At 37.9% G+C, this 26,121-nt stretch overlaps 1 protein-coding gene across 4 annotated transcripts; it reads right to left on the reverse strand.

The window, feature by feature from the left end:
- Positions 1-5,261: 5,261 nt before the first annotated feature.
- On the reverse strand, positions 5,262-24,592 carry LOC121872963 (mpv17-like protein). 4 transcript variants are annotated; one of them, XM_042376109.1, is made up of 6 exons: positions 24,440-24,592; positions 20,937-21,101; positions 10,636-10,727; positions 8,635-8,747; positions 8,438-8,508; positions 5,262-5,821 (listed from the first exon to the last, which is right to left on the reverse strand). In XM_042376109.1, exons 2-6 carry the CDS (start codon positions 21,054-21,056, stop codon positions 5,690-5,692), a joined length of 528 nt encoding a protein of 175 aa, XP_042232043.1. In that variant the 5' UTR covers positions 21,057-21,101; positions 24,440-24,592; the 3' UTR covers positions 5,262-5,689. The 4 variants fall into 4 exon arrangements, with proteins under 4 accessions (XP_042232043.1, XP_042232044.1, XP_042232045.1 ...); XM_042376110.1 differs by lacking the exon at positions 24,440-24,592 and adding an exon at positions 24,222-24,365; XM_042376111.1 differs by lacking the exon at positions 24,440-24,592 and adding an exon at positions 23,863-24,206.
- Positions 24,593-26,121: the final 1,529 nt, after the last annotated feature.

Raw genomic sequence — 26,121 nt, forward strand, 5'->3', positions numbered from 1 at the left:
TATTCAAGACTTCTTCAGAGGCAACTGAATTTAAAGGGACTGAGAGAGGCTTACGGTAAGTACAATGAGTGACCTTACATAACATCAGGTCAGGTCAATAACATGGGATCCACTAATCCACACACCATCTCCACCGCAAACGAAAGAAGAGCTTATAAAAAAAAAATGGGTGACATAACAATAGGTCAGGTCGAAAACATGAGACCCACTAATCATCTACTGTACCCTACATCCACCTCAAATGCTTTCAAAGCATTTTTAACCTTAGGTCAGTTGTTGTTCATTAATTAATACCCCAAAACCACAACATCTAGTCTTGTGTGAGACACTGAGCTGGAGGGAGGCTGGCTGGCTGGTGTATGTTTTATCATTGATAATATAAAATATTAAGCACTATAGAAAAAATACGATATATAATTTGATCATCAAAATTACATGACAAACTGAATAATAAGGTAATTTTTCACCCAGACCTCTCCACCGAGAGGAGGCTGGGCAGGGTTACACACGTCCTGTACACGATCTCTCTCTCTCTCTCTCTCTCTAATGTAAATCCACAATGGGAACATGGACAAGATAAATCTTGATAAAACCACACATGAAAAGGGAAACACTGGAGCACCTTAGCTTTTGTCTTTATTCAAGACATCTTCAGAGGCAACTGAATTTATGAAAGTTGTGGAAAATCATACAATTATCACAACCTGTACTCAAATGTTTAAGTTAATTACAAAAAAGCCATAATCTTGAACAACATATTACTGTACAGTATTCACTTAGTACTCAAATGTACTAAAGCTAAAAGACTAAAATTTATATATCTAGGGCAAATTGTGGGATGTTTATACTCAAATTAATTGCTAATTTTACAAGAAATCCAGCAATGCAAGTTATATTCTGCTAAGTCAAGTCAGTGATATTTTGTAAGCGAAAAACTTAAAACTCTCTATTGTATAATCTGAGTCCCTGACCCCTCCGCCCTCCAATGATAACTATGCACTCGGTAATCTCCCCACCTGGCTGTCAACACCTCACCACCACCTCCCAGTCACAAGGCAATAAGGATTTTAGAGGGTGAAGGTATTAGGCTCAAAGTTATTCTTATAAAATGTCAGACTTGACTTAGCAGAATATAACCTGCATTGCTGGAATCCTTGCAAGATAGCAATTAATTTGAGTATAAACATCCCATACTTTGCACAAGAGTTAATTTTTTTTAGTCCTTTAGCTTAGTACATTTGAGTACAAAGTAAATACAGTAACATATTCCTAAAAATTATGGCTTTTTCATGGAAGTCTATATAACTAACCCCAGTGGTCAGGATATTATGGCATTGAATGTTACAGAGTATTTCATATCTTTGTTAGTTCTGTACATAGAGACTAGTGGTGGAGGGATGGCCTTAAGGCAGTGGTGTCAAACTCAAAACCTTTCGAAGGCCAATTCTTATTTTAGTTACCCTCTTCAAGGCCAACACAAATGCTATATCACATATTTGCAGGACTGAAGTTCACAGCTTCACACATTGCTTTACCTGGCTTACCAGGAATACCTCATTTGAGTTTGTCTGATCTTAAGTATGTAAAATTCATTTTACTTAATAAATATAGGATAGCAAAATGCATATACAATACAAGTACAGTATATGCATTATTTTTGGGCTACAATTTATTATACAATTCCATTGGTGATTTGAAACTAAGAGCTCAATCTTGTTATGACAGTTATGTCATGTACATACAGAACAAGAACCATCATGCAACACACAACTTTGTCCTCATTTGCCACTGTACGGCAAGCATTTTTCTTCCACAAGTTTTTCTATATTTGGCTGCAAATGTGATATTCCGAGTCGGAGGATGGCATTCAAGTGCTTCATTAATATGGGTTCGATACTTAAGATTTATTTATCTTCATCCGAGAGAATAACTGTTCACACCCATAAGTACTTCCAAACTGAACAGCCCAAAAGCACACATTGTAATGAATGTGTGGTAATGGCTGCGGCTTCGTTTTTTAATTCTTTAGTGATTTCGATTTATAAGCATTTTCCCTTTACAATAGTGTTATTACTAGCATTAACAATATAAATTCAATTGTTGCCACAATGATGTAAAGATCATTTCGGAATTTACTGACTTATTCCTATCTGCATTTTCCCCTTCTTATTTATTTCTATCATAATTTCACGGGTTGATAAATTTTACCATCATCCCGCAGGCCACACCTGACCATTCCATGGGCCACATTTGGCCCGCGGGCCATGAGTTTGACACCCCTGCCTTAGGGGGAGGAACTGACTGCTCATCCCCCACTCCTGCCTCTGTCATTCTTACTGTAACTTGACAAAATATTGTTTATTTGTTGTTTATTAATTAGTAAAGATATGTTACTGTAATAATTTGAGCTTATTAATACCATTACTCTTCATAGACAGTAACATACTTATTTTTTACCTTATTATTTGGCTTGTCACTTATTTTTTATGTAAATTACTGATTATATACTTAATTTTTTCTATACAGTAGTAGTATTTAATATTTTATGTTAACAATGATAAAACATACACTATAAGAGGCTGATCATATGAGAATATATAATAATAAATGTTGGAGGGTGTGTGTTGGTGGTGTGTATATGTGATATTGAGGTGTGTTACACACAGGAATTTAGATAACACACATCCAGTGAGGGTCTTATTGTGTGACTGCCTGGAGGCGACATAAACATCAGCTGTTGAGGAGTGCTTGGCAACACGGTGCATGTTACCACTCCTTTCCGTTCCATCTCTCTAATCACCCATACCTTTCTGCTTTCTCACTCCATATTTTAAAATGTTATGTAACGTAATGTTGAAGGGATACAACTTTGCTTATTTATACTTATACTTATCACAATCTCCCTAAAAATACTTTAGCTTTCATCTTTATTCAAGACATCTTCAGGTCATGAGACCCACTAATCCCCCACCTAAGAAAGGGTGACCTGACATTCCACCCCTGTAAATTTAGTTGCCTCTGAAGACGTCTTGAATAAAGACTAAAGCTGAGGTGCTCCAGTGTATACTTAGTTGACCGAGGGCTCGTTATATCGAGAAAATAATAGCTAACAACTAGAATGATTAACTAAAAATAAGATTTTTTTTTTACTAGATTTAAGGTACTGTATTTGGCAACCATTAAACTAACGTCCAAATAAGGGAGCAGCCAGTTAGAAATGGGAGGTGAGGTGGCGAGCGACTTTTTTATAATTAAATAATGTGGCAATGCCGCAAAACCTCAATGCCCTAAAGTTTATAGGCTAGAACTGCCTCAGTTGAAGCTAAAAGAAAAGAGTTAATAATTCTTTCTCATATTTCTTCTAGGGGTGGGAATTAAAATTTCATGAAGTTAGAGATTTGTAGGTAGCTATGGGATGAATGTGAAATTAGAAGTTATATATTGTAAGAAAAGTGGTGAGCATGTCTCAATGAACCACTTTCACTAATGTGAGCGTGTGAATGCGTGGTTAGGTAGCTTGTGCTGCATCAATACATCGACCCAAAATTACTTTAAGGACCTTAAATAAGTTATAAATTTAAATAATTTCATAAAGTAATGTGGAATCAAATGTTTAAAAAATGTTTCTAAATTATATATATACTGTACCCTGTTAAAATATACCAAATTAAACTTTAAGAGTGTCACTTACAGTGTGATAGTCCTGATTAAACTACAGTAATACCCCACTTTACGAGGTTTTTTTTTTTACGCGTTTCTACATTTACGCAGTACCCTGCCAGAACCGGAATTCCCACTTTACGCGGTGCATCTACTCATATACGTGGGTGAAGTATAATTTTTTTTATTTAGCTCATAAAATTCATACAAATTACCTGACCAGAATATAATTTACATTGCAGGAATTCTTACAATATGATGATCATTTTGAATATAAACATCATAGATTTTGCATTAGACATACAAATTTTAGATCTAATGTAAGAATTTTGTTTACTCAGAGCAAATATGTTATGTTTTGTGCAAAATATATGACGTGTATATTCAAAATATTCCTGGTCTTGCAAGGAATCCAGCAATGTCAATTATATTATCTTAACTTTAGTCTGAGGTATTATTTATTACTAAAAAAGTAAATATACTGTTTTAACCCAAACATTTTTCTGGTAGGGACGGAAGGTGGGGGTGGGGGGTAGGGAGGGAGGGAGGGACCCAGCGTGTGGGAAGAAAGGGGGGAGCCGGAGGTGGGGTATTTTGATTGACAGATGGTGTTTGGGTGAAGTATATTTTTTTTATTTACTGAAGATATTTGTTTTAGCTCATAAAATTCATACAAATTACCCGGCCAGAATATAATTTACATTGCTGGAATTCTTACAATTTGATGATCTTTTTGAATATAAACATCATAGACATACAAATTTTAGATCTAATGTAAGAATTTTGTTTACTCAGAGCAAATATGTTATCTTTTGTGCAAAATATATGACGTGTATATTCAAAATATTCCTGGTCTTGCAAGGAATCCAGCAATGTCAATTACATTATCCTAACTTTAGTTTGAGGTATTATTTATTCCTATACCTTAAAATCTAGTGTTTTCACCCAAACATTTTTCTGGTAGGGACGGAAGGTGGGGGTGGGGGGTAGGGAGGGAGGGAGGGACCCAGCGTGTGGGAAGAAAGGGGGGAGCCGGAGGTGGGGTATTTTGATTGACAGATGGTGTTTGGGTGAAGTATATTTTTTTTATTTACTGAAGATATTTGTTTTAGCTCATAAAATTCATACAAATTACCCGGCCAGAATATAATTTACATTGCTGGAATTCTTACAATTTGATGATCTTTTTGAATATAAACATCATAGACATACAAATTTTAGATCTAATGTAAGAATTTTGTTTACTCAGAGCAAATATGTTATCTTTTGTGCAAAATATATGACGTGTATATTCAAAATATTCCTGGTCTTGCAAGGAATCCAGCAATGTCAATTACATTATCCTAACTTTAGTTTGAGGTATTATTTATTCCTATACCTTAAAATCTAGTGTTTTCACCCAAACATTTCTCAGAGAGGGAGGAGCCAGCGAGCATGGGAAGAAGGGGGGGGGGAGTTGAGTCCATTATTTGAATGGACATTAACCTGGCGACTGTATTTCTCTTAAATATTAATTGTGTGTGAGTACCATCATAAAATTAAGATGTTATTTTAACTAGAACATAGGTATTGTTTCGGAAAAAGTGGAGTTTGGGAGTCGGCCCAGTCTCTATTTCAATTAATCCCATATGTTGTTATTCCATTTACGCGTTTCCCGTTTTACATGGACCTCTGTGGGTTCAATTGACCGCGGGGTATTACTGTATACTGTATAGTGTATTTTCTTGGAACTTGTTAAAAACACTGGTTCCCCCGAAGCTCAGATGATATGATAATTTTAACCAGGGGATTCAGGGTGTTCAGTAATATGTTTGACTTTGGGTAACTGCTCCATGTGGTGTTGAGTTATAACTAAAGTGGGTGAAAATGCTGCAATGTATGACAAGCCTCCACCTCATTCCACATGAGCAATGACAAATAAAACTGGAAGGCATGATCCTCAAGGTAAATATTACTGAAATTTAATTATACTGTATAACAAAATAAAGAATTTTTTACTATACAATATTTACATTAAAAATTAACATCATCATTGTCTTTTATACCAACAAATAAAGTTGCACCATATAAAGGTGCAAACACCTAGAAATATCACCCTCATTGAGTTGGGCATCAACCAGAAGTTGAGAGCCATTGCTGGCAACCAAAACACACAGCCACCCTGTAACAAGAAGTTTATCAAAAGAATGAACTGTTACACCTACTGTTATATACACCCATCAAAAAAGTATTGCGACCTTATGGTTCAATGGAAATTGAAACGAGCAATGTTCTGTGATTAAGACAACAGTGGTCCCTCGATTAACGAACACAATTTGTTAACCAAAAAATTTGTGAACTGAATCTATTATTTCAATGGGATATTGGGCAATTGGTTCCAACTCACAGAAAAAGTTCATACAAGTAAAGCCAAAAAATGCATAAAGTCAGAAACACAACCAAAAATCCCCTAAATCGCCCTCAAATCACTACAGTGGGGTATGCTATAACGAACGGAACCTACTACGAATATTCCTATAACGAACGGTTTTACCTATAAAATTGAGAATGCTATAACGAACGAAACTCCTACAACGAACATTATTTAAAAAAAAAAAAAAAAAATTTTTTTTTTTTTTACTAATTTATATATTTTTTATTACAAGTATTAATGATATTCTTTATTTCAGGGGTTTAGATGCATATTTATGCACTTTTATACAATTTTTACAATTTTATATTATATTTTTCAGTGTTAAGTGGTTGTATTTGGGGGCCTGGAACGTATAATCCTATAACGAACGAATGCTATAATGAACAAGGTTCTAGAACCAATTAGATTCGTTATAGCATACCCCACTGTATATATATATACGTACATACTGTATATACTAGAACTCTTAAATCACTACTGTAATGTGATACAGGCGATTAATTTTTATCTCTTGTGCAAAATATATGACGCTTATATTCAAATTATTCAGTCTTGCAAGGATTCCAGCAATGCAAATTATATTCTCCTAACTTTAGTCTGTGATATTATATAATATAAAAACTGTAAGCTTATAACCACCCAACCCTGGCTGAGAGGGAGGAGGGAGGGAGGGAGGGAGGGAGGGAGGGGAGGGAACTGACAGTGACATGTTTGACAGTTGGCGCAGAAGGTCTAGTGAAGTATTTATTTGTTTATTTATGTCCTTTAGATTGAGTTTTTGTTTTTTGTTTATAATATGTCACAGAAGTGACCGTGGAGAATAAATTTACATTGCTGGAATTATTATAAGATAGTGATTAATTTGAATATAAACATGCTATAGTTTGCACTAGACAAAAATCTTTGGAATCATTTAGTACATTATTTTGAGTACATGTACAGTACAGCTTTGCCCTTAGGACAGTGTGTCCATGTAAATGAGTAAAAAAAAAATGAATAAAGTTACATATATCGAGCCAAAAATATTAGTTGAAAAACTTTATGTAAACAGAGCTTGTATGGCTAAATTTTAGAATGACCAATAATTTTAATAAAAAAAAATGCAAAAATATTCAAGAACACAACTTTCTTGATATTTACTCCACTGGAAACTAATGTAAACATAGGCTTTCGTTAATCAAAGTTTTGTTCGCTAATGGAACTGAAAATCCTTATGGGAGCTAATTCGTTAACCGAAATTTCGTTAATTGAACCATTCGTTAATCGAGGGACCACCGTATACTGAAATTAATAGAGTCTAATATCTGTATTAAAATCAACATTTAAGTACTCTGTAGTACAGTAATTTAATGATGAATGATTTGGGATCTATTTGCGGCATACTGTTGGAAAGGATTGTTTAAGACCAGTAGAGAAGAGTTGCCAGTTCCCAAAATACAGTAATACATATTTATGGGAGAAAATCAACATGTAGCAAAAGGGCTGACTGAAATAATCACGAGATTATGGGGGTATTTCTCCTTTAATCCTTGGATGTGTTAGTTTAATTCAGAGCCTTTTCCTTACAGATAACTATGAGCAACTTTAGTTAGAATATTTTGAACCATGAACTATGGTCTCAATTTATGAGATTTGAGATGGATTTGACTCTTTTATTAAACAATCGAAACCAAAGTGGCATGGCATATGTGTTGTAATCAATTTACTCTCCAATAATCATCTACACAAAGTGGAAGGCAGATGTTGAGCCAAAACATCTAAGGAAATGCAAGGTGCCATCATCACTCTCCACAATTATGTAACAAATAATGGTGAGGTGACACAGCAGACTGGTGTACACAAATCCATGGTAACAAGGTGCATTTCCAACTATGAAGCAACTGTGCCACTATGGACCATTCCAGGATAGGTCACCCTTGCTACAGAACAGGGGAACAGAATGATACCATTGTACAGTAGTTGCTATTGAGGAAAATCCTTTCTCCACCGCTACCATCATGCAAAATCTACTTGTCCAGTACGTATATCTAAATTAAGGAAGTACTGTATCTGGTAAGGAGAGCAGGCATACCAACACATCATCATACCCAGGGTATATATCAAAACACTTAATTCTGTGTTCTAAAATATAAAGTGCAGCAAGGATCACGATACTTTTTTTAATGGGTGTACAGTATACAGTACGACAAAAACTGACAGAAGGAATATTCCTTTTTTTTTTTAAATCTTTGTACTTCTCTTATGTTAATTTTCTACAGTCAATTGTATCCAACAATATAGATCACAAAATACTAAGAAATATTTTCTCTATCAAAATAGAACATTAATTCAAACTTATGATTAAAAGCAAAACTTAATCCATACCATAAATGTTGGAATGTATTTCTGTTTCCACTCTGCAAATATGTCTTCCTTTCTCTCCAATATGCTCATGCCTGAGAACACAAGAGAAAAACATAGTATTAATTGAGATGCCAACACTCAAATAATTCTGTTATTCTCATATGCAGTATTGTACATAATTTATCACCAATATACAAATACGTACAATGATAGCTAACCAATAAAAAATGATGCTAGAAGTGGAGGTTCCATAACAAACTGGTCAATTAGAGACTTTTTTGTTATCATTGCTAGAGAGGTGCCCACAAATCTTGCGTCTAACCAACGGTACCTGAAAAACAAATCAATCTGAATAAATACAGTACTGTAATTCTCATATTGTGCACAACTTGCATAAACTTATACTGTATCATACTATACCATGGGGTGCAGCAGCAGAGTGGATACAGTGCTCATTTCCTATCCCAAGAGTAATTTTTTTTTTTATCTGAGAGCACTCCCAGTCCACCCAGCTGTAAATAGGCATCTAACTTTACTGTCAGGGGAGTGAAGGCTGTTGAGTGCAGTCCCGGCCACACTGCCTCTTTGTGTACTCAAGGATTAGTACAGTGTTCTGTAAACAACACTGTCCCTAAGAGGCAGTCATGCCTATGGAACCCATTTGCATTTTTATACACCATGCACAAAATACAAATAGCACAATGAATTAATAATACCAACAATACTGTATGTTCAAAAACAAAAACATGTCATGTGACCCTGTAAAAAAAAAGGGGGGGGGGGGGCCAACTGCAGTATCATTCCCAGTTAGCATGAGTCAGTGTAAACTAATAGATTCAGATAATTACCAATTAGGATGTTTAGTGGAAGGCAATTTGGTTGCTTACTGGTGAAGGAGTGTGCATGATGATCACTGGGTGAAGAGGTGTAAGATGGTGGTACAGTGGTAACGTGCATAACTCTCACCAATATGTCAAGGGTTCGAGCCTCGGCCTGGACACACGTGGCGGGAATTTCAAATGACAAATATTTAAGGGTTCGGACAAATGTTTCTTGCCTGGAAAGGGTCCGGACTATCTAAAATTCGGATTTACGGGGGCCGGAGTTTCGAGGGTTTACTGTACATGTTAAGTCCCACACATGTAAAAATGTTTATTCCCTGTACATTTTTGACCTTATGATAATTATAAATTTTAAAATTTATTTTTTGTACATACTGTTTGAAAAATTGTGTGCATGCAACAGACCAAAACAAAAACAACAACAAATTACTACTGTATATCTACCCTAAATTACAAGTTGAAAAATAACCACTCTGACTCTTCAGGGTCTCAGGACCAGAACCCATGTTTCCCCATAAGTTATTAATACGGATATACAATCAATCACTTAATAATGGCATTTAGAGGTTCATAACCCCACTGTTTAACAGTCAACACCTGTACTGAAATGAATTTTCCACAACTTTTATAATTTCATTACATGTAACAATGGTAACATGCAAAGCCATCTCACAGCTAACTGGCGATGTGTTATGGTCATGGGGAGTTCTATTATTATTTGCAATGGTTACTTTACATGCAATTAGATGCTCTGCTATTCATATGTCATTCTTGAGTACTGAGTGGTCACGCAGAAAGTAGACTGTCACAAACCACTTTGTAAAGATGAATTTGAGAGAGTGAGAGTGGGCTGACAACCGTTGAAACAGGAAAAAATGCCCGATGAGGCCACAAATCCAATGCTAACATTCCCAACCATCCAAATGCACACAACTTATGATTTTGCACAGATATATACAGTGTGTATAGGCCATTAGCAAAATAACTAATAAAAATTTCTTACCCTTCTCTTCACTCACTTAAGGCTTTGAGACAAAGATATACTTGTACATACACACATGCAGGGAGAATACGAAACATCTAGGACCACAACAATTTGTGGCAAAGCACAATGGGAAACTGAACGATCGTGCCAAAACAATGAAGTGAATCCACTTGGACATTACTGGACACTACCCTTCATTTAGCGAAAGGCTCCGCTAGATGGAGAAGCAAAACCCGCACAAATTTGTTCAGCTAAATCGAACTTATGCTAAAAGGAATTCTGTTCTAAGGAATGAATACTGTACAGCACTAGTTTATACAGTACATTAAACCATTTCAAATATGTAACTTATAATTTAACTGATTAATCAACTGTAAGAGCTTATAACTCACCAGTAGTGGTAAGCCACAGGGTACCACAACACTCCGAAGAAAGCATAACGAGAAAATGCTCCCATGTCATATTTAGGGTCCTTATCGTTTTTCTGTCAGTAAGAAAAGAAATTCACTTGATGATTGGGGTAGCGACAAAATTCTATAATACAGATCCACATTCAGAGACTTTATTCAGAAAAATCAATATAGATACAGATTTAAGTACAGTATCGTACAATACAATACTGTATAAAGTACTGTACAGTACAGTGGTCCCTCGGTTAACTAACGGTTCGATAAACGAATTAGCTCCCATAAGGATTTTCAGTTCGATTAACGAACAAAACTTCGATTAACGTAATCCTTACGACAAACACGTTTTGTTGTGCGCATCAGCTGATCGGCTAGTCCGCCAATACAGTAATTGGTTCTATGTTTACATTCGTTTCCAGTGAAGTAAGTATCAAGAAAGTAGGTCTCTTGAATATTTCTGAATTTTTTATATTAAAATTATTGGTCATTCTGAAATTTAGTTAACATATTGATAATATACAGTGCAGAAATTATTATGAAACACAAAGAAGGCATTAGAACCAATGCACTCTGTAAAGAATATGGCATCATCATCGACTGCCTCTACAATCAGCTGTTTGATATGTAAACAAAGCTGCTGGTAATACAACATACACACCTCAAAGTAAGTTAATATACAGTACTATACCTGTATTCTATTGGGTTTTTTTATTTATTATTGTACAGTATACAGTTGTACCCCACTTAACGCAGTCAATTGAACCCAGAGGGTCCCGCGTTAAGTGAAATCCGCGTTAAGTGAACAACAGAACATATGGGATTAATTCCAATAGAAACCGGCCCGACCCCCAAACTCCACTTTTTGAAGGCACATACCTATGTTGTAGTAAAAATAACATCTTAATTTTATGATGGTACATGCACACAATTAATACTTAAGAGAAATAGAGAAATACAGTCGCCAAGTTAATGTCCATTCAAATAATGGACTCAACTCCCTCCCCCTCTCACACTACACAGCCGGCTAACAGATGGTCGGTCGGTCCCTCCCTCCCCCCCCCACCCCCCACCAACCGTCCCAAGGAGATGTGTGGGATAACCTCAAACTAAAGTTAGGAAAATATAATTGACATTGCTGGATTCCTTGTAAGACCAGGAATATTTTGAATATAAATGTCATATATTTTGGACAAAAGATAACATAGTTACCTAGAGAAAAATTTTTATCTAAAAATTGTAAGTTTAAAGCAAAATATATGATGTTTATATTCAAAATGATCACCAAATTATAAGAATTCCAGCAATGTAAATTATATTCTGACCGGGTAATTTGTATGAATTTTATGAGCTAAAACAAATATCTTCAGTTAATAAAAAAAAATAATCTTCACGACACTATCTGTCAATCAAAGTACCCCACCTTGCCTCCCCCCCTCTTCCAACCGCGCGGTCAGTCCCAACCCTCCCCCCCACCCCCCACCAATCCTCCCTTCCAGAGTTTTTAACATTTAGTATTAAATAATACCTCAGATTAAAGTTAGGATAATATAATTGACATTGCTGGATTCCTTGTAAGACCAGGAATATTTTGAATATAAATGTCATATATTTTGCACAAAAGATACCATAGTTACCTAGAGAAAAATTTTTATCTAAAAATTGTAAGTTTAAAGCAAAATATATGATGTTTATATTCAAAATGATCACCAAATTATAAGAATTCCAGCAATGTAAATTATATTCTGACCGGGTAATTTGTATGAATTTTATGAGCTAAAACAAATATCTTCAGTTAATAAAAAAAAATAATAATTCTTCACAGGGTAACAGATGGTCGGTCGGTCCCTCCCTCCCCCCCACCCCCCACCAACCGTCCCAAGGAGATGTGTGGGATAACCACTAAATTTTAATAAATAATACCTCAAACTAAAGTTAGGATAATATAATTGACATTGCTGGATTCCTTGTAAGACCAGGAATATTTTGAATATAAATGTCATATATTTTGCACAAAAGATACCATAGTTACCTAGAGAAAAATTTTTATCTAAAAATTGTAAGTTTAAAGCAAAATATATGATGTTTATATTCAAAATGATCACCAAATTATAAGAATTCCAGCAATGTAAATTATATTCTGGCCTGGTAATTTGTATGAATTTTATGAGCTAAAACAGGCAGTCAGGCAGGGTGGTGGGTGGGGCAAATCTAAAAATAGCGTCTCGGACACTCACCGCATATATGTGGAAAAAATCCGCGTTAAGTGAAAGTTCAGCTTTGGCAAGGCACCGCGTATATGCGAAAACGCGTTAAGTGAAACCGCGTTAGGCGGGGTAAAACTGTACTGTACAGTACAGTACCATATTTAGTTCATATTTAATGTTTTGTTAATTCTATTACTGGTATACAGTACTTTGTATGTACTTTTCCTGTGAGTTGGAACCAATTACCCAATATCCCATTGAAATAATACATTCGTTAACGAAATTTTCGGTTAACAAATGACTCTGTGGAACCAATTGTGTTCGTTAACCGCGGGAACACTGTATATATGTATATGCAGCCACTCTTCGACTTACGACAAGGTTAGGGACCCAAATCCAGGTCGTAAGTCGAAAATGCTTAAATAATACAGTACATAGAAAATCTAAAATGGGTGTCTCTTTTTCTTCTCAGCACCACAAAACTCTCACTTTTAAGCTTGCCAGCCATTTTAAAGGGAATTACAAACGAAAATTTTGTCAGTACACAGCGCAATCACTAATGACGGGACACGAAAATACGTAATTTGAATTTTTTGGGTACGACTGGGGTGGTCGTATGTCCGGGTGGTCGTATGTCCGGGTGGTCGTAAGTCGATGAGTGGCTATATGTATGTATGTATGTATGTACGTATGTACATATGTATGTATATGTATATATATGTGTATATATATATATATATATATATATATATATATATATATATATATATATATATATATATATATATATATATATATATATATATATATATATATATATATATATATACAGTCAACCCTCACTTTACGCGGTCCCACATTCCGCGTTTCCACGTTTACGCGGTGCCCTGCCGGAACCCAGGATGCTCACATTCCGCGGTGCGTGTACCCCTTTACGCGGAGAGTGTCCGGCTCGACGCTATTTTTAGATTCGCCCCACCCGCCTGGTCCCGCCTCCGCCTGGCCAAGCCGCGCGGTAAGGTTGCGCAGTGCATGTCTCGGTTGCATTATCACTGACGTCATATGACGTATCGGACTGTGATTGGCCATGCATCCCTACCTCCCTCCGCTACTAGCTGTAATTGGTTTAAAGTAATATGACGTGTCCACCCGGGGGAGGGAGGGAGGGAGAGAGGGGGAGGGAGGAAAGACGACGCTTGACCTAGGCGCGGCAGTTTCATCCCTCCAGGCCACACCGTGTAATCGTGCATCCATTGTTCTGTAAAATGGCTTCCGCCGGACCACCACCCCCAGAGAGAAACCTTTCCTTGCCTGGACCCAGCCGCCCTAAGCCCAAGAAGACACGACATTCCTTAAGCTACGAGGTGAAGTACAAGATCATCCAAGAGTTAGAGAAAGGAACAAGACAGGTTGATTTGGCGCGCCAGCATGGTGTGAACGAATCTACGATCCGGACGATAAAGAAGGATGCAGCCAAGATAAAGGAGCACATGAAGATCACAGTCTACAGGTGCTTCTATGATCAAGTATTTTCAAAACCAGGTGCTTCTCAAGACAGAAAAATTACTTGTGAGCTACTTGGTGCGTCAGACGCGACGGAACATGGCGGTCGACACGCGCTCTGTTAAGGAGTACGCACGTGAACTGTATGCTGCAGTGTCACGAAAGATGGGAATTACAGAGCCCAAACCCTTTAATGCTTCCTCTGGGTGGTTACAGAGGTTTAAGATGAGGAACAAGATCACCAATATAAACATTGGTGGTGAAGAAGCCAGTGCTGACCGTGCTGCGGCTAGGGAATTTCCTCCGTTTTTACGTGAGATTATGGAGGAAGGACAGTACACCGACGACCAGGTGTTTAACATGGAAGAATCTGGTCTTTTTTGGAAAAAGCTACCTTCCAAGACCTTCGTTGTGAAGAATGCCAGCAAGATTCGGGGCCGGAAGATGCAGAAGGAGCGCATCACCGTCCTGTTTACCACCAATGCATCCGGTACCTGTAAGCTCAAGTTATCGGTGATCCACACAACACGCAAGCCGCACGCCTACAAGAACATGGACATGACCAAGCTAAATGTCCACTGGCTGACCGCACATAAGGCGTGGATGTTCTCTACTCTGTCCCTCTCCTGGTTTGATGACTGTTTCGTTCCTGACGTTAAGAAATTCTGTGAGCAATACAATGTTCCATTCAAGATTTTGTTGCTGCTTGACAACGCACCAGGACACTCGCCCCTACTGTTAGATCGTCACCCCAACGTAAAAGTGGTCTTCCTTCCTCCCAACACTACGTCTACATTACAGCCCATAGACTAAGAGTTAATCTGTAATGTAAAAGCTGCATTCTCAACAAAAAAATTCCAGCTCCTGAACGACTACACCAACACCAGGGAAGAGTTGCGTAACCTGAGTGACACCACCACCGATAGCAAGGGCGAAGAAGACGAGGATGAACAGTTGGCAGAGCAAAAAATACTTTTCAAACAATTCTGGAGAATATTTAACATCAAGAAAGCTGTGGACTTCTTGGTGGAGGCATGGGATCAGCTGTCTGTAGCAACTGTTCGTCACGCATGGAGACATGTGTTGCAAGGCATTCCGGGCGTAAGGCAGAGTCAATCTGTGACTGGTGAGGTTCAGACTGTTGCAGTAGCAGAGGACCTTGCCAGAGAAGCTGCGCAGAGTGTTACAGCTGCAGGCTTCTCCGAGACCACCAACGACGGCATCCTGGAGGTGATAAGGGATCCTGATGTGACTACCGACGAGATGGTAGATGATGATGACATCAGTGAAGAGGCAGGTGGTGCGTCATCCCAAGAAGAACACCGCTTATTCCATAGTAATGTTAGGGGTGCCATCGAGTGTGTCGAGAAAATCAAGCTCCTCCTTTCCGACGACCATGACGCAAACAGGTATGAAATCTTCACTACCCAGCTGTTGCAGACTATGGAGCCCTACTTCAAGGTTTATCACAACATAAACACCAGCCGTCAGCAAAGCATAACAGAGTTCTTCGCCCGCAACCCACCACAGCCAGCCCAAGCCAGTGATAGTGACAGAGGTAGAGACAGTGAAGATGACTTTGAGGGATTTGTCAGGGAGGCCCTGACAAGTGTGGATGACAGTGATGGTGACTCACCTGAGGGCCAGTAGCCTGCCCTCTGCCTCGGAACCAGCCTCCATCCCCGTACGCCGACCCATCTCTTCTACTAACGTAAGTGTTCAACCTAACTTTTAGTTTTCCTAACCTAACCTTTATTTTTCCTAACTTAACCTTTATTTTTTCTAACCTAACCTCTTCTATATTACTTGTGTGTGCATACCATCATAAAGTTAAGATAAAATTTTTACTACAACATAGTTGTGTCGTCAAAAAGTGGAGTTTGGGGGTCGGCCCGGTCTCTATTTCAATTAATCCCATATGTTATGTTGTTCACTTTACGCGTTTCTCACTTTCCGCGGTACCCTGTGGGTTATATTAACCGCGTAAAGTGAGGGTTGACTGTATATATACCCAAGACCAAACCCAGTGCCTCTAGAAATAGAATGAGACCGCTATACAAAACTATGCGGTGGTCGACAAAGTTAAGAAGAAAACTAAGAAATTTGAGACGTGGGTTAGGACAAACAATGAGCAGGACAGGATGATGTATGTCAGATACAGGAAGCAAGCAAAGTCAGAGTGTAGAAGGGCTGAAAAAGAGTTCCAGAGGTCAAGTCAGACCCAAGGGCGTCTTACCGCTACGCAAAGTCAAATTTAAAAATGCGAGTAAGATATCGGGCCTGAGGCTTGAAGACGGTAGTTACTCAAATTCTGACCAGGACAAGTCGGAGGCATTGAACAGTTTCTTTTCCACGGTGTTCACAAGAGAGGATGCAAACAATCCTCCTGTGTTTGACGACAGATGGTTTGACACAGCGCTGACCCACATTGTGGTCTCAGAAGAAGTTACAAGAAATAAACTGTCACAACTAAAGGTTCATAAGACGGCCCTGACGTGGTGCATCCTAGAGTGCCAAGAAAGTTGTGCAATGAGCTTGGTGTGCCCTTGAAGATCCTGTTCTGTAAATATCTGAATGATCAAAAGGTCATCAGTGATTGGAAAAATGGCTTATGTGAGTCCTATTTCCAAGAAGGGCGATTGTCACTCCATGAATAATTATAGACCAGTGAGCCTGACCAGCATAGTGTGTAAAGTACTTAAGAGCATTATAAGAGATGCCAAGATGGAATATCTACTACAAAACAACCTTGTAAAGGAGTGCCAACACTGTTTAATGCAAGGACACTCCTGTTTAACACAATTACTCAAGGTACTGGATATTTGGACCCAAATTCTGGAACAGGGTGGCAATATAAAAAATATATACCAAGATTTTGCCAAGGCTTTTAACAGCATACCCCATGAAAGGCTGAGAATTAAACTGGAAGGGAACAGGATTCGGGGAAATGTCCGAGTGTGGATGGGAGATTTTCTGTACGATTGAAAGCAGTGTGTGGTGATTAATGGTATGAAATCATCATGTGTATCCGTGACAAGCAGGGTACTACAGGGCAGTGTATTGGGCCCATTGTTGTTTGTTTCATAAATGACATGCCAGAAGCTATACACTCCCCCAAACAAATATTTGCAGATGATGCCAAGTTATTTAGGGAAATTAAGAACCAAACAGACTGTGAAGAGCTGCAGAAAGATCTCTGTGAGTTCTGAGAATGCTCGAAGATATAGCTGCTAAGAGTCAATGTCACGAATTGTAAGAGGATGCACCTGGGTCGTACCAACGGTAAGGAGGGCTGCTGTGAAAAGAAGATGAATCAAGCAACTAAATTATGAGGTCTTATTAGAAGGTGGTTCAGATATCTAGATGGTCGGCCCTCATAACGATCTTCAAGAGTGAGGTGCTTCCCTGCCTGGAGTACTGTCACCCTGTCTGGTCCCCTAGATATGCTAGGGACTGTCAGTTGATTGAAAATGTCCAAAGGAGGATCACCAGACTGGTCCCTGCATTTCAGCACCTCAGGTACCCAGAGAAGCCTAGCTTATACTACAGACGAGCAAGGGGTGACCTAATTGAGGTGTATAAACATCTCGAAGGGCACTACTCAGTCGAGTGTCCATAGCTGGAACTGGCGGACGCCTGCAAGGAATCAGCTCAAAGTTGAAGAAGCTGCAAGTCCAGAAAACTGTGAGGGCCAACTTTTCAGAGTGAGAGTTGTGAACGCTTGGAACAACCTGCCAGTGTTGTGACGGCACCGAGTGTGAGCTGTTTCAAGACCAGACCTGACCAACACTGGAGCAGGTTCAGAGACATCCAGGAGCCAGTGCATGCCCAGAACTTGTCAACAGATACTGTATGTGACTGACTGCCCAAGCAGACAATAAGCCAATCAGTAGCAAAAAGGATAAAAGTAAAAGTCTTAAAAAAAAAAACGTACTTTACCTTTTCACTTAAATATTTAACACAGTAAGTCCTCCATACATGTGAGCTCAACATATGTAAGGACCCTATTCCTACCAGGAATTCAATTAATGCGAGCAAAATACTGAATTCAATTAATGCGAGCAAAATACTGTCTTATGCTAATAAGTGCGTTGTTACCGACTCTCGTGTTTCACTAGCTACTGTTGGGTGTTGTGCGTCACTTCTCACCACTTGCGCTCAATCTCGCATTTGCCCATGTTCCATGTGGTCTACCACTCTACCACTTCAGTGGAATGTTTCAGGATTTGGTGTTTTTTGCACCTATTATCCATTTTTCTCAAGTACAGTTACAGTTATGGCTTTCAAATACCCTACAGTATCTTCTAGTCCCTGTCCACCCATGAGAAGAGGAAGAGAACAGCCTTAACAGTGGAATTAAAGTTAGAAATTTTGAATCATTCTGAAGTGGGTGAGGGAGCATCTGCGCTTGGTCGTTACTACAAATTACTTGTAGTGACAGCTGGGGGATAGCCACTCACTACTGCACATATCAAGTAAGGTATATGAAAATAAATCTTTATTTTGTATAAATTTATTGTCCGTTGTCTTTATTTTGTAGATTTTTTATGTCTTTATTTTGTATAAATTTATTGTCCTTTGTGTCTTTATTCTGTAAAAAATTACTGATTCTATGTCTATTTACAAATTATTTGAGTTATTTAGACATTATTTAATCAATGTAGCAGCAGGATTTATATAAAACTTGTTTGGGCTCTTTAGGGTCTCAGGAACGGAACCTATTTTTCCCCATAAGTTATCAATATTGATATACAGTACATTCGATTGCTTATCAATGGCTTTTTGAGGTACCAAACTCCATCGTATAATGGCCAACATTAAATAACAGTTCATCCTAAACTGTATTAAGAACAGTATTAAGAAGAATAAAATAATGCTACTAATGCTGATATTCCTGTACAAACTACAATAGGTCGCTCAAGTTCCAGTTATCACTTACGAGTGTGAGTGGATCCTGTCATGGTCTTGTGAAGTGTCAGGCGGCAGTGCCTGGTTAGATGTCATTGCATATATTTATGTGCTAAAGGTTATAAAGGTTTTAAATTGTTGTTTAGTTTAGTCTTATTACAGTTTTAAATATTGACTAAACAATTGTACAGTACTCGAACTTGCTTCAAACAGTCAAACTAACATGAGCATTAATATTTACAAATAAGTATACTGTACATGCTTTTTCCTGTTTTATACAATGCTTCTCATTTTGTTCGTAGCTTTTGTAGGATTGATAAATTATATTAACAGTTATACTGTACTGTACCTAAAATTTAAACTTTAAAATTTAAAACTAGTGTTGAATTCCATTATAAAAATTGCATATGACCAAACACTGTCAGTATCAGACCCTCATGCCAGAACCGAGAGAGTTGGGCCAACCACGTGCCATGTTGTTAATGGGCGGATGAAGAAGTTTGAGCTCGTACTGTAGAGGATGATGATGATGATGATGATGATGATGATGATGATGATGATGATGATGATGGTGATGATGATGATGATGATGATGATTATTCGGTAAAATTGTCATACATGTTTACAATTGGATAAGCATGTTTATAAACTACTGTGGGAAAGAGCATGAGAAGACTTTCCACCCACCGAGTAATAACAGGGAGCCCGATTGACCAAACTCTATCTATTGCTCTGTCTCATGCCATGAAAATTCAGGAATAGTAAATTTCCAAAACAACATTATCAGGGCAATTAAATTTCAGAAGTCACTGTGGGGCAAGCAAATCCTAAACACAATCTTCCCAGCCTGCTTCCTCAGCTTGGCAAACCATTCATTGCATTTTTGAAAATAAAGCCGTTGCCATTGACATTTTTAAGGCTCATGGTATTCTGCCATCCTCTGTGAAGTGTGGAAAGTGCAGTTCGGTCTGTCGCTACTGTCAGGATAAGAAATTTGGTTTTGTGCAAAAAGATGAAAGGTCACTAAGACGATGAAATCTCCTCACTGTAGTTTCTGTGTTTAAGGGAACTTGGCTGGATAAAGCACATGTGTCGGCATGGAAGAATTTTTTAGTTTTAATATATTTATCAGGAAAGATTTAAATCACCAGTATGTTGCAAAAAACTTGGATACAGGTGTATTGTATATTATTTGAAACTGCCGTAAATTGGAAAAGCTTCTGTTTTAAAGTCTATGAACATTGGTGACTACTAAATTTGATATAAGAATAAAAAATTCGCCTTATGGAAATGAGGTGTTTCTTCAAAATTCTCAAAATACACACACACACACACACAAAAGGATTTCATAGCCTCTTTGAACACCAGAAAGTGTACCAGTCTTGTTTACATTTGCTTGTGTGTGTAACATACGATTTTTATACGGTACTCCCTCATTTCCTAAACACCTTTTATTTTATATGATACTTAGGTTCATACGGTTTTGCCATTCCATCGCCAGGCACTGTGTGAAGTGTGGGGCAGTGTACAGTGCATTGAACCTACCACTACTTGTTATACAGGTTGTATTAAAATTTAGATTATGCCTCTTAATGTATAATGAATTAACTGTGCAAAAATTTAATATCCTAGGCTTGATATGCCTATACAGTACATATTTGGAACACTTACCCAAACTCTCTTGAGAAGAGTCTGTTGTGTCCACTCAGCCCCAACGTACATCACACCATATGCCACCATGTTCTTGACTAGTGGTCTGGACTTGAAAAATTTGGAAACACTTTTCCACATGGCTTCTCTTCTGGTAGTGTCAATGACAGCAACTTACACTTATCTCTGCAAAATAATTGTTTACTTCTATACTGTGCTCTACTGTACTATGGTAAATATATAGACAACACAGGTTTCTCAACTCAGCAACGAGACATATAGTTTATCTAGAGTTACTTTTTTATGGTCTATACACTGGTGACAACCATTTCTTGTGTAAATACTTTGTTTTGAGTTATGACCCATTTCTCCTCCTTCAATATTAATACCCCACAGAGTGGGCAGGGCTTTTAAGAAGAGGGAACATGGGGGGGTTAAAACCTTATTTTTAGAAATTTTTTAAGGCTAAGAGTTTTTTAATTTTCTTGGCAGCTGGTGACACTGTTACAAATGTCCAGCCAGTCTGTAGAAAACTGCGGCAGTATTAATAAAACTAACCCAACCTAACCTACCAAACCTACAAAACCAACCTAACCAAAGCCTTGCCCACTTTGTGGGACATCAATTTTGAAGGAAGAGAAAAGTCTTGTTGCTGGGTCGAGGAACCGGTGCTGTCTATATAATACAGTATAGTCTAAAATAAGACACGTGACTGACTGCCCAAGTCAGTAATAGGCCATTCAGTGGCAAAGGAAACAGAGTAAGTATTAAGTAAAAAGACCTCACCCTGTCTCTTATTGAGAGACTGGTAACCCTCTGAAGTACCAGAGACTGCTACATTATACAGTATATTTTATTACTCATACAATGAACCAAATTAACTTACCTAACCTATATCATATAATAGTGGTTATGCGAAGGTCAAGCTTAGGTAGGTTAGTTTGGTTCATTATATGAACAATAAATTAATAAATATACAGTATACAATATGGTAACTATTGATAACTGACTTGTTGCCAAATTTTCATACAAAATTAATTTAAAAATACGATGTACCACAATATCACTGTGTTTTGCAGTAGACACTGTTGTAGTTTGGGAAAATGTGTTAAAATTAGGTTATTTCTAAAGTAAATTTAACCTAACAAGTGGCCAAAGAATTGCTAGCAGATGGCACCAACCTAACCAAAGAATCCTACCTAACTTCCCCCTGGCATATTAAACAGATAGAACATACTTTGATATGGCGTAATTTTAGGTTTTCATGGACATGAGAGTAAACACAGACCAAGAGGGTCAGTTATTACACTGAAACAAACAAAGAGCGGACGACAACATCAAGCGTGAATTGGGCTGCCATACCGTTTCACCGCCAAGATAGACGAAGTAGTGTGAGCCTAAAGTGCCTAATTATTTATAATACAAAGCATTTGCCCAAGAAATGAATAAACGAATATCATCACTAGTTGATTCTCGACCAGTGAGACATTATATATATATATATATATATATATATATATATATATATATATATATATATATATATATATATATATATATATATATATATATATATATATATATATATATATATATATATATATATAATTACAGCAAGTAAAAGCTGTCTTAACCAACTAAAGAATCCTACCTAACATTACCTAACTTCCTAGCCGGAGAGCAGACCCGCAGACCTCGACATATTAAACAGAAATTACTTATTTTGATATCTAATAACAATGAAAGCAACTTTGTTGAAGCGTCACGGTGTAATTTTAAATTTTTGTGGACGTGGGAGTATGCTCAGATCGAGTGGTTAGGTTGCAAGCAAACAGAGCTAATGACAACACGTGACAACAACAGCAGATTTTTCGGAGGAGTATTTAGGGTAAATAATTCATTTCTTCATGTACAAGGCATGTAGACATAATTTTTGTGTCATATGATCAGTTTTTCACTGTTTTTACCCTGCAATTTCCCCCATCCTTCATGCCCTGCTCAATACAGGCTATTTATGATGGTAGGTAGAGAAAAACTAAAAAAAATACTAATTATTCAGATCGTGACCATCAGCTGTTTTTATTAGAGGATACTGTATTATTTGGGGAAAAATATAAAAATGGCTGAAATCATGTGCTAACCTAACCCAACCATACCTATATCTTAACTTGCCTATATCTAGTAAACTAAGTATTTACACAACAAAATGAATTGAACTGAAAGTAATCAGTGTACAAAACTGTGTCTAAAAAGAAGCCCTCCTAATAACCGAATTGCTAATGACCACGTTTCGTATATTAGCCCTCATGGTACATTGTTTACATCTGCCACATCACAGCTAATGACGTGACTGTAAGAATGCTATCTTAACCCACCTATACAGTATCTAGAAAACTAAGTATTTGCCCAAGAAAATTAATAGAAGTTAAAGTAATCAGCATACAAAATTGTGCCTAAAAACACCCACCACTAATACCGAATCGCTGACAGTCACGAGTCGTATATCAGCATGTACAGTACCTAACCTAACACAACTCAGATTAAATTAAGTTTACCAATTTTTTGTGACTTTATGACACCAAATAATAATCAAGAAGTGATTCACAGCCCGATTTACACTTGTAGGACCATCATTTGACTTCATTGCGACTACATTTGGGTACATTTGGGTAATTACTCGCTCCCTCGGTACAAGCACGCAATCTATTAACTCAGATTAAATTAAGTTTTCCAATATTTTTTTTTACTTTGTGACACCAAATACTAGTCGAGAAGTGATTAGCAGTCTGATTTATTCATGAAGAACCATTGTGACTTCATTGCGGCTACATTTGGGTAATTAGTCGGACCACTTTCAACCAGACTTGACCAACACTGGCGCAGGTACAGCATAGTCTATATTCTATACAGATACAATTCAGGAGCCAGTGCCATGCCCAGTACTTACCAACAGTGCATAACAAAGACGTGACCAACCGTTCAAACGGCTAATGAACTGATCAGTGGCGAAGAGGATTAAAGTAAATGTTGATAAGTGCAAAAAAAAAGAGATGTGCTGACAAAACAATTAACTTCCATTAAATTGTAGTATCATATCATACCCTACAAATGGTGACCCCAGAGTGACCACTCACACAGGATGGAGGAGAAACATCTCATAGCCTACAAAATAACGAATTAACGTCCCTCAATATTAATATTAGGCCTAAACTTAACTTTATCCAATAATGATCCTGAGCCACTTATTCATTATCTAATCCAGACGACAGAAAAACTTTTTAGTTCACGATGTACTGCACATCTTACCTGAGATAAAGACGGTGTATGTAACCGTTACCTGGAGGCTGGTACCCGTGTCCAAAAGTATTAATCTAAAACATTTAAAATAAATATAACAATGAAAAAAAAATAATAATGATTCTTTGAAATGTATTAAATTCGGATTCGCTTTAGTCGAAGTTACAATTATTTCCGAGCGTACAAACATAGTCGATATTTTGTTGAAAACCCGAATTTCAAATTACCTCAGCATCCGTAGCCGTATGATCTTCGCCACTGATCAGTATTTGAGCCGCTTGGAGTGGTCGGTCATTTCTTTGTTACGCAATGTAAGCAAATACTGGGCATGTATAGGCTCCACAATGTACCCGAACACGAGTCAGTAACGGCCAAGTCGCCGCCAAAAAAACAAAGTAATAGAAGAGACCAACCGATCAAACAGCTAGTAGGCTGATAAGTGGTGAAATTAAAATAAATAAATGAAATTTGAATAAATAAATACTGCTAAAAAGTTAGGAATATACGAATAAAATTAGTTATCCCTATCCATTTTCTTTAAGCTGATATTTTACTGTTCATAGAAGATGTAAAATATATATTTAGGATAAACCTGTCTACTTACAAAGATTAACCATAAATTTTCCCCTTACAAAAATAACTACCACAAAGCGCCATTTAAACATTTTAAAAAAGAAAAGAAAAAAGTAACAGAAAAAGTTGATAGTGTACTGAAAACAGCGCCCACTACAAATACCGTGGTTCAACAGACATCTCGTTACGGCCAAGTTAGGTTTGTCGCTACATGTTGAATTGTGTGCATATATACCTGTAGTATTTGTGATACTGTCTAGTAGTCCGACGGGACTCTAGTAGAAATATAGTATGACTTAGTTAACACTATGGCACAATTGTGACCTAGTAGATGGTCTATGCTTGCAGGCCAATGATTTACTCTCTTGTCTTTTTTACTTACCTTTATCCTCTTCACCACTGATCGGCTCATTAGCCGCTAGGGTGATCGGTCACGTCTCTAACGCACTGTTGGCAAGGACTGGCTCCAGGATGTATCTGGACCTGCTCTATTGCATGTCAAGTCTGGTCTTGAAAGAGCTCACATTCGGTCCCGTCACAATACTCTCTGGCAGATTGTTCCAAGAATTCATAACTCTCACTCCGAAAAAGTTACCCCTCACAGTTTTCTGGGCTTGCGGCTTCTTCAACCTCGAGTTGTGACCCCTTGTGGGGCGAGCGTCCGCCAGCTCCAGGTAAGGGCACTCGACTGAGTAGTACCCTTTGAGATGTTTATACCCCTCAATTAGGTCTCCCTTTGCCCGTCTGTAGTATACTTTTTGCTTTTATCCTCTTCACCACTGATCGGCTCGTTAGCCGCTTGGGCGATCGCTCACGTCTCTGTTACTTTTCTTTTTCGTTTATCCTCTTCACCACTGATCGGCTCGTTAGCCGCTTGGGCGATCGGTCACGACTCTGTTACGCACTGTTGGCAAGTACTGGGCATGCACCGGCTCCTGAATATACCTGAGCCTGCTCCAGTGTTGGTCAAGTCTGGTCTTGAAAGAGCTCACACTCGGTGCCGTCACAACACTTTCTGGGAGGTTGTTCCAAGAGTTCACAACTCTCACTCCGAAAAAGTTAGCCCTCACAGTTTTCTGGACTTGCGGCTTCTTCAATCTTGAGCTGTGACCCCTTGTGGGGCGAGCGTCCGCCAGCTCCAAGTAAGGACACTCGACTGAGTAGTGCCCCTTGAGATGCTTATACACCTCAATTAGGTCACCCCTTGCCCGTCTGTAGTATAAGCTAGGCAAGGTGAGGAGCTCCAATCTCTCAGGGTAGTTGAGGTGCCGAAGTGCAGGCACCAGTCTGCTTGGTTATTAATTTCCCGAAATAACTGGGCGTCATCCGCAAACAT

This window comes from Homarus americanus, unplaced genomic scaffold (assembly GCF_018991925.1).
Source record: "Homarus americanus isolate GMGI-L3 unplaced genomic scaffold, GMGI_Hamer_2.0 scaffold11022, whole genome shotgun sequence".
Classification (NCBI taxonomy): Eukaryota; Metazoa; Arthropoda; class Malacostraca; order Decapoda; family Nephropidae; genus Homarus; species Homarus americanus.

What these genes read in the sequence shown, in the direction of transcription:
- LOC121872963 (XM_042376109.1), bottom strand. Translation starts at nt 21,056, where the DNA reads ATGTGGAAAAGTGTTTCCAAATTTTTCAAGTCCAGACCACTAGTCAAG. An exon ending in CCTGTGGCTTACCACTACTG is followed by an intron (nt 8,748 to 10,635) that starts GTGAGTTATAAG and finishes TTTGTTTTTCAG; the next exon opens with GTACCGTTGGTTAGACGCAA. An exon ending in TCTAGCATCATTTTTTATTG is followed by an intron (nt 8,509 to 8,634) that starts GTTAGCTATCAT and finishes TTGTGTTCTCAG; the next exon opens with GCATGAGCATATTGGAGAGA.